The 15,734-nt window shown below is 48.0% G+C and overlaps 1 protein-coding gene across 1 annotated transcript; it reads left to right on the top strand.

The window, feature by feature from the left end:
• The first annotated feature begins 2,227 nt into the window (after positions 1 to 2,227).
• Positions 2,228 to 14,815, top strand: SYP (synaptophysin). Its single transcript, XM_037062480.1, has 7 exons — positions 2,228 to 2,311; positions 3,402 to 3,467; positions 4,630 to 4,754; positions 7,651 to 7,846; positions 8,494 to 8,685; positions 10,678 to 11,008; positions 13,198 to 14,815. The coding sequence occupies exons 1-6, from the start codon at positions 2,276 to 2,278 to the stop codon at positions 11,002 to 11,004; spliced, it is 942 nt and encodes a 313-aa protein (XP_036918375.1). The 5' UTR covers positions 2,228 to 2,275; the 3' UTR covers positions 11,005 to 11,008; positions 13,198 to 14,815.
• Positions 14,816 to 15,734: the final 919 nt, after the last annotated feature.

Here is a 15,734-nt window from a genome sequence, read left to right as displayed (position 1 = left end):
AGAGTGGTTGCGCTGGTGTATTGTGGGAACAGTAAGTCATGGTCAGGATGTCCAAAGTGAAAGAAGATTGTTACAGGATGAGGTGGTAGAGGCTATCGGAGGCCAGATGATGCAGAGCCTTTCCATGCCAGGCCCCAAACCCTGGGACTTTTCCTGAAAACAGTGGGGAGCCATGGGAAGGATTTGAGAAAGATAGTGACATAGTTAACTTTGTATTTTAAATAGATCCTCTGTTTGCTGTGCTGAAACAGAAGGGAAGGGAAAGAGACTGGAGATGCTAAAATTAGCAGGAACAATGGTCGCCTTAGCCAGGGGAGGTGGCAGAGGAGATGGTGAGGAGTGAGTGAATTCCAGAGATGCGTAGGAGGTAAAATGAACCATTTCTTTGGCCCTATGCTAAATGCATTACAGTGATTATCTTGTGTAATCAGTGCAACAACCTTATAGGTACTGTTTTAAACCATCTTACATGTCCAAAGTCATACAGAATAAATATGAGAGGTGACATTTAAATTCAAGCCATTGAATGTCAAGACCTATGCTCGTCTCCCAATAATACAACTGAGAAGTATCCATTATGTATTTGTATGAATTTGAGCGTGTGTTTTTAAAAATAGGTATACATTCAGGTGATTCACAATTCAAAAGGTACAAAGGGGTATACAATGAAAAGTTTCCCTCCCTTCTGGAGGCAACCAGTGTTACCAGATAGCTTTTATGCATGCATAACATGTTCTGTACCCATAAGTAAGTGGCTAAGAGTAACAGATGCTGGAGCCAGACTTCCTGGGCTCAAATCTTAGTTTCATCAGTTACCAACTGTGTGACCTTGGAAAATTCTTTCACCTCTCTACATCTTAGTTTCTTCATCTGTAAAATGAAGATAGTAGTAATATCTTTCTCATAGGGTTGCCGTGAGGATTTAATGAGTGATATGAGTGAAACTCTCAAAACAGTGCTTGACACCAAACAGCCACAATTTAAGATGTTGCTGTCTCTATAATTATGATATAATCCTCCCTTCTCTTTGTACCCCATCCTCACAGTTTGGCATCTTGCATGTCTTAACTAAATATCTTGGTGATCATTCCATATTTCCATACTATTAATGACAAGTGCATACTCCATTTTTATAGCTGTATCAGAGTTTATTGAAACAGGTCACCAGTAACGAGCACTTAGGGAGTGTCCACTCTTTCTTATTATAAACAATGCTGCAGTGTATCATCTTAACACATACATCTTTTAGCACATGTACAAATCCATCTGTAAAATAAATTTCTGTAAGTATAAATGGTGAGCCAAACACTAAATGGGTTTGTAAGTTTGCTAGATTTTCCCAAATTGCCCTCTATAGAGGTTATACCAATTTAACTCCCACAGGCAATTTATGAGAATGTCTGTTTCTGGGCAACTGGCCAATATTGAGCATTCACAAACATTTTCATATTCACCATCCTCAAAGATGAGAAACAGTATTTTAGAAGTTTTTATAGACATTTCTTTTAGTATGAGTGAGTTTGAGCATCTCAAATTCCAGCTGTATTTGTGCACTGTATTTTTTGCACAGCAATCACCACTGACTTTGGTAGGCCTAGTTTCAGTGGCATACAGGAGGCAGAGTCCAATTAGGAGTGGGCTGAGGAATAAACATGGTGTAAAGTGTAGAGTTAAAGTAGGCAAGAATTTGACCTAAGAGAAAAGAGAAATAGGGAAGATGGTTGGAAGTGGGAGGGACTTTAAGATGTGCTTAAAATACAGATGAGAAGAAACCCTCAAGACCTTGAACTATGTTTAAATTGCAGGGATTTGGGTCACTGCCAATTACTAGCTGGGAGACCTTATGCAAGTCACTTAACCTCTCTGGGGCTTATTTTCCTCACCTGTAAAAATGGAGCTAACAGTCCTTACCACATAGGGCTGTTTGTAAAGGTTAAATGAGTTTAAATGAGTGGATACATTCAACAAACTCAGTAAAGGGCCTGGCAAAATGTCATACTGTAGAACTGAACTGAACGGTCCTCTTCACCCCAGACTTCCACCTGTGTTTTCAGAGAGATAGATCTTCCTTGAACGTTCTCAGGGTTCCAGTTTCGGGGCTGGAATGGCCGCCAGTGACTTAGGTACAACCGCGGTGCGCAGGCGCGAGTGGCCAATGAGGTGGGGGCGCAAAGGGAGGAGCTGCGGCTGTCTCCGCTGTTCTGACGATCACACCCCTCCCTCCGCCGCTGCACTCGCCCTTGCAAGCAGGCTCCTCCCGCCCCCCGCATTGCTGATGCTGCTGCTGGCCGACATGGACGTGGTGAATCAGGTACGCGATCCAGCACCGCGGACAGAGCCCGAGGCGGCAGGGCCTCCCGGCTCGGGGCGCAGCTGATCCGCTGACACAGAGGTGGTGACCAGGGTCCTGGGCCATGGACATCCGGCCACCGATGCTGGGCTGGGGGTCTGCGGCAGAGGAGGGGAGGAAGAGGGAGGTGAAGAAGGAGTGCGCCCTTTGCCGCAGCGAGGGCTGTCCTCACTGCCGCAGCGGGGGCTGCCACAAGCCCGGTTCTTTTACAAGCCTCCGGGAAGGGAGGAAGAGGGAGTCTTGGGGCTAGGGTACAGACAAGGGAGAGAAAGGGGAGAGTGGAAGGAAGATAGGGGTGCTGTGGATGAGCCAGGAAATAGAGCAACAGAAGGTGTGAGGGCGGGGGATGGGAGGAGGGCTGACAGCTGCCCCTCCCAAACAGAGACGGTACCCTGGTAGAGAACCACTCCTTCCCCCAGAGCAGACCAAGGGGGTCGATCTGGTTTTGCCACTCCAAAACCCCTAGTCTCCCCTCCCCCAGCACATATCCAGTAAAGCCAGGTCCCAGCCTTCCCCACTTTAATCAGCCTAGACCCTCTGCCATTTCACTCTTCTTCAACGCATTAGAACCTCACCCTTCCCTAACAAGTACCAACCCCTTCCTATCCTCATCACCTCAGACCACCCTCCATCACCACCATATGACTCACCTTTACCGCTGCAGACCCTTCCCCCCATCTTAATGAACCACGACTCCTTCCTCACTCATTCTACTGGATTCCTTTCTCCATCTGACTCACCTTTACCATCTCAGACCCTCTCTCATTCTCTAACCCATCCTGACTTAACCCCATCTTCCTCACCCCTGACCCTCTCTGCCAGCTACCTCACCATCTCTCCAGATCTCCCCACCAGTTCTGAACTCCCAGGGTCTTCTCTCAGGGAAGCTGTACCCACACTTGCCTGAAGTGTCACCCCTCTCCAAAAGAATGTCCTCACTCCTTCCTGGAGGTCACATGCCCTATTCCCAGGGGTCATCATCTGATGGCCTCCCTCACCTCCCTCTCCATCCTCAAAAACCCCATCCCCTCCCCACCGTTTCTCTCCTCAGCTGGTGGCTGGGGGTCAGTTCCGGGTGGTCAAGGAGCCCCTCGGCTTTTTGAAGGTGCTGCAATGGGTGAGTGTGGCCTGGGCCATGGGGAGAGAGGAAGGTAGGTAGTGGGATCCGGAAGAGCAGGGGTGGAGTTGGGGTGAGAAGCAAGCAATGGATGAGTGGAGCGGGGGTAGAAGGGGATGGTGGGATTATACTCCAGGGTGAAGTCCCAGGGGCTTGGTTGGAGCTAGAGAATGGATGGGCTGTGAAGTGACGTCACGTAAGGCCAAGGGTACCCCCGTTGTGAAGTGGAAGATTGTGACGTCCTACCTCTTCTCCCGAGGTGAGAGAGAGGAAGGGGAGGTGGAGCTTGCAGCCGGTTGCTGTGGGAGAGATGCAAAGCCAAGAGAAAACCCGAGACAGTGAAAAAGAGAGAGAGAATGTGAGACAGTGAATGATGAAGATAGAGATGGAAATATTGAGGAAAAAAAGAAATACAGAGATATGACAGAGAGAAGACAAACAGAAAGAGACAAAGAAAAGGTAGTCAGACACAGATGCACAGACGACAAAGATGCAAAGAGAGATAAACACAAGAAGAGAGGCAGAAAATGAAAAAGGGATGGGGAGAGAAAGAGACAGAAAAAGAGGCACCAAGAGAAAGGAGAAAAAGAGACTGATACACAGAGAAAGGGCAGTATGAGGGAGACAGAGAGAGCACCATACAGAGACCAAGTGAGAGACAGCAGGAAGATAAAGACAGACAGACTGAGAAACAGACATACAGAGACATACATTCACACAGCAAGAGGGGAAAAAAGAGAGAAAGAGACAGAGATACTAGAGAGGCAGAGGCAGAGAAACAGAGATATAGAAGGCCAAAAGACATCTGAGAAAGACAAAGGCACATCAAGAAACAGAGAGATTCCAAGAAAAATAGAGACACAGAGAAAAAGAGACAGATGGAAATACAGAGACATAGAAATAGAGACTGAGACAGAAGAGAGAGAGAAAGGGAGTCAGAGCATTGCGAGGTACAGACAGAAGCACTAGGAGAAAGACAGGAAAAGATAGCCACACCCCTGTAATCAGCTTGTCCTTGGGCAGGATGAGCCCTGATTAGGGGGTGGGGTGGGGGACCGGTCCATCTGCTGCTGCCTGTGCTGGGCCCTGATCTGTCCAGAGGAGGGCACCCCCACCCCACATGCACGTGGGCTCACCACCATGCCCATTCCTGCTGCCCAAGGTCTTTGCCATCTTCGCCTTTGCCACATGCGGCAGTTACAGTGGGGAGCTTCAGCTGAGCGTGGATTGTGCCAACAAGACCCACAGTCTCCTCAACATCGAGGTTGAATTCGAGTACCCCTTCAGGTGTGCCCTCACCCTAGCCCACCCTTGGTACCCTGACAGACCTGGGAGAGGAAGAGGTGGGGTGGGGCCAGACAACACCTCCTCCCCAGTGGCTCCTGTCCAGCCCCTACTCCAGGAGACCACACCAATTCAGGTCACTGCACATGCACTGAGCACCTACTTTGTGCCTGGCACTACTCTGGATATCTAGGACATGTAGTGAGCAAGGCAAGCATAGGCTTCTCTACCTGTGGAGTAGTCTTCTCTCTTTCCTACTGCTTCACTAATAAACTTTCACTTAAAAAAAAAAGGACAAGCATAGGCTCTTGCCCTCCAGCTATGTTCTAGTGAAGGGGAGGGCGGGAGACCGGCAATAAACAAAGTTCAAAAGTAAAAGTATATATAGCCTTAACACAGTAGGTTCTCAACGAATGTTAGCCAATATCATTATTTAATTCCCATTCATTCGTTCCATGCACACTATTTTTTTGTTGAGAATCTGTTGTACTGCTCAAAGTGCTAGTGAACAAAACAGACCAAGCTCCCTACCCTCACGGAACCAACATTATAATAATTAATTAACAAAGAGGAGAATTACACATCAGAAGAAATTCAAGGAAAGGATCCTCATGCAGAGTTTTATGGTAGAGAATAATGAGGGGGTGCTCTGTAGCTATAGGGAATTACTAAACCCAACTAAACAATTCTGATATTTACTGAGCTCATACTCAGTGCTCGGTGCTAGGTACATGGGAGTGAGCAGAGGCAGGCAAGGTTCCTGCCCTCAAGGAGATATTTACTTCCTTGCTGGTCGGGAGGCAGAGACCCACAAACACAATTTCAATAGCGGCTTCTGAGGCTCCTCCACTACTTGGACAAATCGCATAACTGCTCTAGGTCTCAATTTACCCTCAATTCTAGGTCTCATTACTATAAAATGGAGTAGTACAGGGTTATGATGAATAGAAAGAAATTATACTTGTCAAGTATTTAGCACAGTGCCAGGCACACAATAATCACTCCATAGTGTTTGTTAACATAAGGAAAATAAGTAAGTGCAAGGGACTCAGGAAAGAGGTCATTAACTGAGTTGGAAATTTGAGGCGGGTTAGCACTAAGGGTAAATGGAGGCTCAGGAGATCACCCAGGGTGAGAGGGCAGAGTGAAGAGAGGAAAGCCCAGCAAAGGCTCTGAGCAATGGTTGGAAGAAAAGGAGGTGCCGGGCAGGTGTGGCCTGAGAGGCAGGAGAGCAACCAAGGATCCACCAGTTCACAGAAGCCAGGGAAGAGAGTATATGGGGAGGGAGATTGGCAGCACGGGATAATGCTGAGAGCAGGCACTATGAGAATCAGAAGACCACAAAAACATATTGGCACCCCACACACACTTCCCATGCCTAGGACCTCCGGTCCTGAGGATCTATCTTTTACCCACAAGTCTCCCACAAAAAAGCCTGTGCCAAGGATCCCTCTGACCAACTTACCACTGTCCCAAGACCCCCCCACAAGGGCCTTTCAGTCCCCCGTGGATACTCCCCTCGCAATCCAGCACACTAGAAACCCTGCAGCTCAAACCCAGATTCAACTCCTAGCTCCAACATTTAACAGCTGCACAACCTGGAGCAAGTAACTTAACTTTGCTGAGACTCTGTTCATCTGTAAAATGGGCATAATAATACCTGCTTTAGAGAATTACAGGGGAATTAAATGAGGCATTTATGCAAAATAGTAGGGGATCGAGAAGTATAAGCTTTGGGACCTTGGCTACACAAGGGCACTGGCACCATTTGCTCAATCTCAGGATCCTGTGCCCCAGTCTGAGGTGAGTTCTAGGACCCCACCCCAGTCCTCCCCACACACATTTTCCCCTATGACTCCCTCCTCCATAATACCGCAAGGAAGGCCTTAGTCTTGTGCCAACACAATCAGACCCTCCTCCCCTCAAATACACACGTCCTGTTCCAGGATCCCTTCTATCCTCCTGTCGGTCTGTCTCTTCTTATTTTATAATTTCTGGGCTCTCCTCTGCTATGCATACACTTCTTTTTCTTGGGGAACTAAAGTAGAATGAGAAGAGTCAGTATGATGTAGGGGGAATCACAGGGTTCAAATCCAAAATTCTACCATTCTTTCACCATCTGTATGACTTTAAGCAAGCTAATGCACTTCACCGAGCCTCTGTTTCTGCGTCTGTACATTTTATTTAATAAACATTTATTGGGCACCTACTATATGGCAACACTGTTTCAGGCCTTAGAGACACAGCAGTGAACAAAATAAAGGGCAAAGGCCTGCCTTCTCGTAATTACAGCAAAAATCAAGGGAAAATGGTATGTCAAATGAGGAATCACTGCTACAGTGAAAAAATGGCTCAAGGAAGGGGGCTAAGGAGTGCTTGGAGGGAACTGTTGAATTTTTAAGAAATCCTTATTGATGAGAGAGAAAGAGAGAAAGGGAGACAGAAAGAACTCAAAACCTTGGTGTATCTGGACAATGCTCTAACCAACTGAGCCAGGGAATAGTTGAATTTAATTTTAAATAGCAAGATCAGGGAAGGCCTCACTGAAAAGGGGACAGTTGAGCAAAGCTTGAAGGAGATGAAGGGAGCAAGACATAAAGATATCTAGAAGAGCATTCCAGTGAAAGATCCTGGGGTGGGAAGGTACCTGGTATGTTGTACAAATAACCAAATGGCCAAGGTACCTGTGTTAGAGTGAGGGATGAATAAAACTTCTTTCACAGCATGCTATGAGCAATCAATGAAATGTGACTGGTACACAATAGGTGCTCTGTGGATGGTTATTTCCTCCTCTTCTCGGGACCTTGTCAATCTGGGGGACTCATGACTGGGCAGAAGGGAGGGGGAAGGGGAGGGGGTTCTTAAAGTCTGGGCCACACCTACTCACCTCTCTCTGCAGGCTGCACCAAGTGTACTTTGATGCACCCGACTGTAGAGGGGGCACTTCCAAAGTCTTCCTACTGGGAGACTACTCCTCATCAGCGGAATTCTTTGTCACCGTGGCAGTCTTTGCCTTCCTCTACTCCATGGGGGCTCTGGCCACCTACATCTTTCTGCAGAACAAGTACCGAGAAAACAACAAAGGGCCAATGCTGGTGAGCCCCCACATCCACTTATATGCAAGGGCCCCGTGGGACACAGAGCCTCAAGGAGACAGCCATGTTCATACGTCACACCAAATCCCAGACTGGCCCACCTGCAGGCAGCTGCCACCCCATGTTACTGCTGCTGCTGCTGCTGCTATGAATATCAGGAACACTAAATTACAGAGTGACAGAGACACACTCGTAACCCACACAGAATCCCAGACAGGCCTACACCAGGAAACCTGCCACCTCTCACACAACCACACAGTCTCAGTTAAAGAAAGGAGCACACAGAGGTTCACTGTGACAGTCATGCTTGTCATGCCTTACAGACACACTGATTCCCACACAGCTGTACTCATATCCCCTCATCCCAGGCACAAAATGACACATATTCCCACATTCAGATGAAAGTGGAAAGACACAGATTTGACAGCCATCCCTCAGAATTTCCCCATACCCACATCCTCTGTGTCATGCACAAGCCCAAGCCAGGAGGACCATCTCCAAGTGAGTGTTAGGGAAAAGGCAGGGGAGAGAGACAAACCTCTTCTGGGGGACCCCCTTACCAAGAAATCCTGTAACCTAAGGATGCCCCACAGCCGAGCAGGAAGCAGACCACTCAGTGCCATTTTCCTCTCTCCTGCCCGTCCTAGGACTTCCTGGCCACGGCAGTGTTTGCTTTCATGTGGCTGGTTAGCTCATCGGCATGGGCCAAGGGGCTGTCGGATGTGAAGATGGCCACAGACCCAGAAACCATTATCAAGGAGATTCCTAGCTGCCTCCAGAAGGAGAATACATGCAAGGAGATAAGAGACCCTGTGACCTCTGGCCTCAATACCTCCGTGGTGAGCCCTGGGAAACTGGCCAGGCTGGCTAGGGAGGGGAGATGGGTCACTTACAATGTGGGGAGTGGTGGAGAGAGAGAATGAAAAAATTCAGAGGGTATCCAAGAGGGCTCCCCAGAGAAGGCATACCAACAACAAAGCCTAGAAGGATTAGATAGCAATTGTAACTACTGTGACACCACAAACTGTGTCCAAAAGGGGAACATGACATCTTCTGTCCAATTAGATTTTGGAGATCTGGATCCCAGCCCCAGCCTAGTCAAACTCTCCAGCTACTCAGTACCCTCTGGATCCTGTTTCCTTCCTTACACGCAAAATGAGTCACTTGAAATACTTCCCAACTGGACGCCCCCTACTGGCCAGAGTCTGTGTGAGGTCAAATCCCAGCTCTGCTACTTAAGTTTTGTGACCTGAAAGTAGTTAGCTTCTCAGGCCTCAGTTCCAGCATGTAAGTTGCAAACTAAATATAGGTCCTGTTCCAAAGTCGAATATTTAGTGTGCTAATAATACAGAGTGCTTAGAAAGGGGCCTGGCATATGGCGAGTCAAATACAAGTGTTACAGATGTTGAGATTCCAACTCTGCCATTTGCTGGATCTGAGACCTTAGGCAACTTCATGTGGGCCTAAAATCTTCAACTATAAAGTGGAGATATTACTTCCTGTCCCAAAATTGCATTATATTGTATACATTATATATATATATATATAAAACATATTTTGTATTGTAAAACATGTATTTAATATAAAAGTATATACTGGGTTGGCCAAAAAGTCCATTTACTTTTTTCCATAAGACACTTTTTCATTTTCACCAATAAGTTTATTGATTTGGACATTTTGAGCATGTCGGCTATCTCCTGCTATTGGCTTCTAGTGAGTAGAGGCCAGGGGTGCTGCTAAACATCTTCCAATGCATAAGACAGGTCCACAGCAAAGAATTATTTGGCCAAAATGCCGATAGTACCAAGAAATTTCACAAACCACTTTTTAAAAAGATTTTATTTATTTTTAGAGAGAGGGGAAGGGAGGAAAACAGAGAGGGAGAGAAACATTGATGTATGAGAGACCGTATTTTGCCATGTATAATGTGCAGTGTTCTGCCAAATTTTTTCAGGGAGAAATAAGGATGAGCATTATACATGGGTGTGATTATTACATGCCATGGGTATAATCCCATGTATGATGTGCACCAAAATGGGGGCACATGTTATACACAGCAAAATAGTATATCGACTGGTTGTCTCACACACAAACCATTTTTGACATGTTCAATCGGTCATAGCACCTTCTACACACACTGCATGAATCTTTTGTGTGTTCCAGTTGCGTTTTTACCTTTCTTGGGAATAATAAAGCTTAATAAGCTAAAAATGTTACTTTCTTCCATTTTCAGTATTAAAATGGCTACAACTACACAAAAATTCACCAATTGTATGTGTCTTTTAAATACATGGTGATATGACAGCTGCCACAGTACAATCTAACAAAATTGTTTCTAATGAAGTGAAAGACAACTAAGCACTATTAGAGCCATTGTATGAAAAAAACATTTTGGCTAACCCAATATTTATATACTTTATACATTTGTAGTTATACACACATACGTGTATTACACATCTATTAGTGATGTTTACATATTTAATCAAAGTGTATGCTTACTATTTCACATCACAAATTTACATTTACTATATTTTATACATGTATAAATGTGTATATGTAACATATAAATGCATAAACATATAAACAAATGTACCTAATACTACTCTTCAACAACCCAAGAATCTGAACTCTAACGCACCCCACGCCTTCCCCAGCAAGGTGATTTTTCTGCACATTAATGTTAACGCGCTGGGACTCAGGCGTCTGGATTTCAGAAACTACCACCCTTCTGGAGCCGGCAAATCCGAGCCCAGCGCACGATGCCTCGACGTTTCCCGGGGCGGCAGAGGCAATGGGTGGGGGAATGACAGCTTGGCTTTATCTCCCCTCAGGTGTTCGGCTTCCTGAACCTGGTGCTCTGGGTCGGCAACCTGTGGTTCGTGTTCAAGGAGACAGGCTGGGCCGCCCCATTCCTACGTGCACCTCCTGGCGCCCCTGAGAAGCAACCAGCGCCCGGGGATGCCTACGGCGAGTCGGGCTATGGGCAAGGCCCTGGTGGGTACGGTCCCCAGGACTCCTACGGGCCCCAGGGCGGCTACCAGCCCGACTACGGGCAGCCAGCCGGCGGCGGTGGCGGTGGCTATGGGCCTCAGGGCGACTACGGGCAGCAAGGCTATGGCCCTCAGGGTGCGCCCACCTCCTTCTCCAATCAGATGTAGTCTGGTGAGTGACGAGCGGACGGCGCGGCCAAGGAGGGTACCTGAAAGAAGGTGGGCGGGTTAGTGAACCAATAAGAGTCCGTAGTAAATGGCACGTGAGATGCTGACCTGGACAAATGAGAGTGGGAGTTTGAAGGAGCCAATACAGAGGCATCGTGCGCTGGGCTGGTTCTTTTGCAAGAACCGTGCAAAAGAATTGTTCTTGAAGATGGGCAGAATGAGAAGCCAATGGGAGAGATGAAGTGGGGCTCAGAGGGAAGGAACGGAACAGAGAAGCTGGCAAAGCAACCAATGAAAGGAGAAAATAGCAGAGGGATTGCGTAGTGGAGAATCAGCAGAGCGTGGGAGTACCGGAGGGTGAAGCAGTAGTCTTAGAAGTGATTGATAAGGTAATGCGTCATGGTAATGCAAATAGATGGTGAGGGTAAACTGGCTTGGATCATAAAGATCCGACAAGCTCGCATGTTTGGGAGGAGGCGTTATATCTGCCACCTCTCCCCCAACTCTCGAAGCTGAGGAGGTGGTGTGGAATTTCAAAGAAGGCAAAAAGGGATGGGGCGGGGACGTTGGAAAGGCTTGCTGGCCTTCTTGCCCGACCTAAGAAGTGAGATTTCCTTCGCATATGATGGAGGGAAATGGGAAGAAGAGAGTAGGGGATAGCGTGAGAAGGGAAAATCAAGGAGGTGGCAACAGGTGGGTGGAGGTAGCTTCTTGCACTTGGCCAGAATGGAAAAGGCAGGGAGGAGTTTATTACACATCCCACATCTAACTCATCAAAAATTCCTGTTGTTCCCACCTCCAAAATATATTTATAACCTTCCCACTTCTCACTGTCATCTCCTCCAAACATCTTAACAGGTTTCTACCCCCATTCCCATTCTGTTCTGTTCACAGCATTGGGAGGGACACCATTAAATCTTAAGTCAGGCAACCTTCCTCCTGTGCTCAGAGTTCTGCCAGAGTTCCCATCTCACTCAGATTGAAAGCCAAGGCTTCACAGGGCTCTACACAATCTAACACCTCCCCTCATCTCTCTGACCTCTCACTTCCTACCACTGCCTCCCTGCCAAACACACATACACTCATACACTCTTACACTTACACACATACACTCTTCCAGCCACACTGGCCACCTCGATGTGCCAGGCACAATCCAACTTTCGTGCCTTCCCTTAATGCTTGCTTTCCTCCTGGAGTTTCACAACCACACCCACTGATAACCTCACCTGGCCAGGTCCTTACAAGTCCCCCTTTCTTACCGCTCTCACAGTACCCTGTGCTTTTCTTTATCACAGTTTGTAATTATCAGTTTATATGTTTATTGACTGCCTCTCCCACTAGACTAGGGGATGTGACCATGACTTATTTATTCTGTACACACATCACTTAGAGCAAACCAATGTTAAGAAACATTTATTGAGGAAATAAATAATAGAAACAACATGAGACTTTTTATTCTTTGCTCAGAATCTTCCCATGACTTACACCTCATCCAGAGACAAAGCTAAAGTCCTCACAACCTAGTCCTATGTGACCCCATTGCCTTCTCTCTGATATCACCTCCCACCACTCTCCCTTGCTCATTCCCCTCATGCCGCACTGACTTCCTTGCTGTTCCTCAAAAACACAGAACCTGGTCCCAGCCCAGGGCTTTTGCACTGGCTCTCCCCTCTGCTAGGAATGCTCTTACCCTATCCCCACACCCCACACCCCAACCCCAGTTCTTCTGTGTAGTCTTCTCTGACTACCCTACTTACTACAGCAACCTTCCTTCCCTACTGGCACTCCTAATCCCCTCACCCTGGTCTACTTTTTGGTTTTCCATTTCACTTATAATCACCTTAAGTCTGTCTCTCCTGCTACAGTGTAAGCTCCACACAGATGAAGATCTTCATTTGTCTCCATATAGTTTATAACCAATGACTAGAACAGTTCCTGTTAACAGACTTTCTGGGTTAGGGGAGTGAGGACTATAATTTCTTTGGTGCCTAGCCTAATGGGGAAGAAATGTATCTTCCCAGTTGGGGCAAATGGGATGAACTGACTCCAGGAATCTGAGTGAAGGGAAAAGGAAGAAAAGGCATGTCAGGCAGAGGGTAAAGCCAGGGTGAAGGCATGGCAACCCAGCCCCTCCCTGACGGCAGCACCTATGTCTGGACCCCCCTCTCCTTTCTTTGTCTTTTGTCTCCACAGGTCAGTGGAACCCAGGAGGACCCCATGGGTGGGCAAGAGCTCAGGAGAAGGCCTGCCCCCCCTTCTCACCTCTATACCCCAGGTCTCCACCTCTCAAGCCAGGAGACCCTTAACTGTCTATCATTATATATATATATATATATATATATATATATATATATATATATATATATATCCATCCTGTCCTCCCCCACTCCACTCCACTCATGCATTAGGGGCTCCATCTTTAGTGGGCCCCTCTCTTACCCCTAGCCCTTTCCCTGCATCCCTTGGCCCCTCTCTGTTCCCTGGCCCTGTACCCTGAAGTTGGGGAGGACTCTGAAAGAGGGACAGGGAGGAGACAGACCTTGGCTATGTGGGGAGGGTAAGCTTGACTTCAGACTCTCTCCCCTCTCTCCCTTCCTTCCTCCCAACTCTGGCCTTGATTTTTTCAGCAATGTTTGAAAAAGGACCATTACAGAAAATTCAACCCTAAGTGGTGTGGGAGGGGGGAGAAAGGCAGAGATTGGAGAGGTTGGGACCCAAGGTGGTCTTGGAGAGGAGCTCTGGTGGAGGGGACTAGTAAGCAGGGAGTTTGGTTCCAGACATACTGGAAGTGTAATGTAAAGGAGAGGGGTGTCCTAGAGCATTCTGGAGGAGAGCTTGGAAGGAGGCTAAGGATGAGATTCTAGAAAGATCAGAGCTTTGAGTGAGGCAGCGGGTGGGCCTCAAAGTGATCAAGGCTTGTAGTAGGACTTGGTTATATGGAAGGGATGTGACTTGGGGATCTGGGGACAGGGTTTGGAAAAACGCTGAGAGTTCTAGAGGGGTGGGGCTTGAACCAGGCAGTAGGTGAAGCTCCAGAGTGGGCAGGTCTTGGATTGGGACCAGAGTTTATGGGAGTGGTGTGGCTTGGAACAGTTGGGAGACTGAGTTTGATTCTAAAGAGGACAGGCAGGAAGGGTGATTCAGTAATGGGCTGCTGTTGGAGTGAGGGCGTGGTCAAGATTCTAGGTGGGGCGGGGCTTAGAGTGGGACATGCCTGGTGGTTTCAGAGGGGACAGCCTGCCCAACTACTCCGCAATGGAGCAGTGAAAAGAATATGTTTTAAAGTGGGCAGGTTTGACAGTGGCTAAGGATTGTTGGATGGGTTTTGTTAGTGGTGGGGAGAATGTCCCTGGCCAAGACAAGGGACTGAGGGGGCCTGTAGAGACCGGAGAGGTATGGCTTGGAGGGTAAGGGGTGGGATCCAGAGAGAAGCAACCACACGTGCCCTTGCCCACCCCCACTACAGGACTGCTAGGTAATCCGAAAACAGAGCCAATGGGCCTCTGGGGCCAGCCTACCCCTCTCCCCTCTTCTCCTGCCTCCTCCCTCCCTCCACATCCCACCTGTACCAGGGTGGTTGGAGGCTCGGTCTGGAGCCCCTCTCCTACACCTTTTGCTGTGTCTGTGATGTCGGTAGTGCCTGTGACCGTGTGTTGCCATTTTGTCTGGCTGTGGCCCTTCCCCCTCCCCTCCAGACCCCCACCTTTTCCCTTGCCCTTCGGTATTGTTTGAAGACTCCCTCCCAAAGGAAGAACAAATATGATTAATTATCCTCCTCTAAATAAACTCCTCAACCAACTAGTACCTCTGACTGGGACTTGTCAGTGTGTCTTTTGGGGGGACACAAAGGGAGAGAGGAGACTAGGTGAAGGGAAGCTCCATCCCTGACCTGCTGGACACTGTTCAAGTCATCTCACCATTTTAGGCCCCTCTAACAGTAGCGAAGCCTGAGTCATGCTCTGAGTAGCCCTGTGCAATGCCCCACTACTGGCCACAGAAAGCCCTGTCTTTCAAAAGTTCAGTTCTATTTCTGCTTTCTTAGCCATGAGCCTTCTCTACCCTGTCCTCAAATCTTCAAGGAGTTCTAATAAGACCCCATACTTCACAGGGAGACTTCCCTCTACCAACACCACTCGTATTCTTCAGACCCTGCTGTCTCTTTATTTCTTTGCCTCCCCTCCAACTGGAAAACCGGGAGACCCAATAGGCTGCAAGGTCGGGAGGCGGAGCGCTAGAGTAACTCCGTATTTCATTCATTCATTCTTTCTAACCCCTCCAGGCTCCTCCCTTGAGCAAGGAGAGGCGGTAAATGTCTGTGATGTGCGTAATGGGGCCGGAGGGGGCAGGGAAATCCCTGGCGCCTGCGATGAAAGGATGGGCTGATCGCCGCCTCCACCACGGCTAATTAGAGACCCCAACCCGGCGCCCGAGTTCTGACTGCGGGTCTGGGACCCCCTCCTGCCGGCCCCAAGGCACAGCAAGGCCTGATAACATGAAAGAGAGACTCCCAGCTCTGGAACTGAGCTCAGGGAATGAGATGTCTAAGAAAAAAAAAAAAGGGCAACAGGGGAAAGAAGTTTACCAGATCTTCTCAGGATTTAGGGGGCATGACGACTGGGATGGGGACCTAGCCAGTGACTTTAACCTTGTTATAAATCTCAAATAATCCTGGCTCTGAATGGATGGGAGCGGGACGTCTGGGGGTGTATAAGCTCTACCTCTCTGATAGA

The sequence above is a fragment of the Sturnira hondurensis genome, unplaced genomic scaffold (genome assembly GCF_014824575.4).
Source record: "Sturnira hondurensis isolate 20B ecotype Veracruz unplaced genomic scaffold, ASM1482457v3 Scaffold0013994, whole genome shotgun sequence".
Taxonomy (NCBI): Eukaryota; Metazoa; Chordata; class Mammalia; order Chiroptera; family Phyllostomidae; genus Sturnira; species Sturnira hondurensis.
This window is presented reverse-complemented; position numbering and strand designations above follow the sequence as displayed.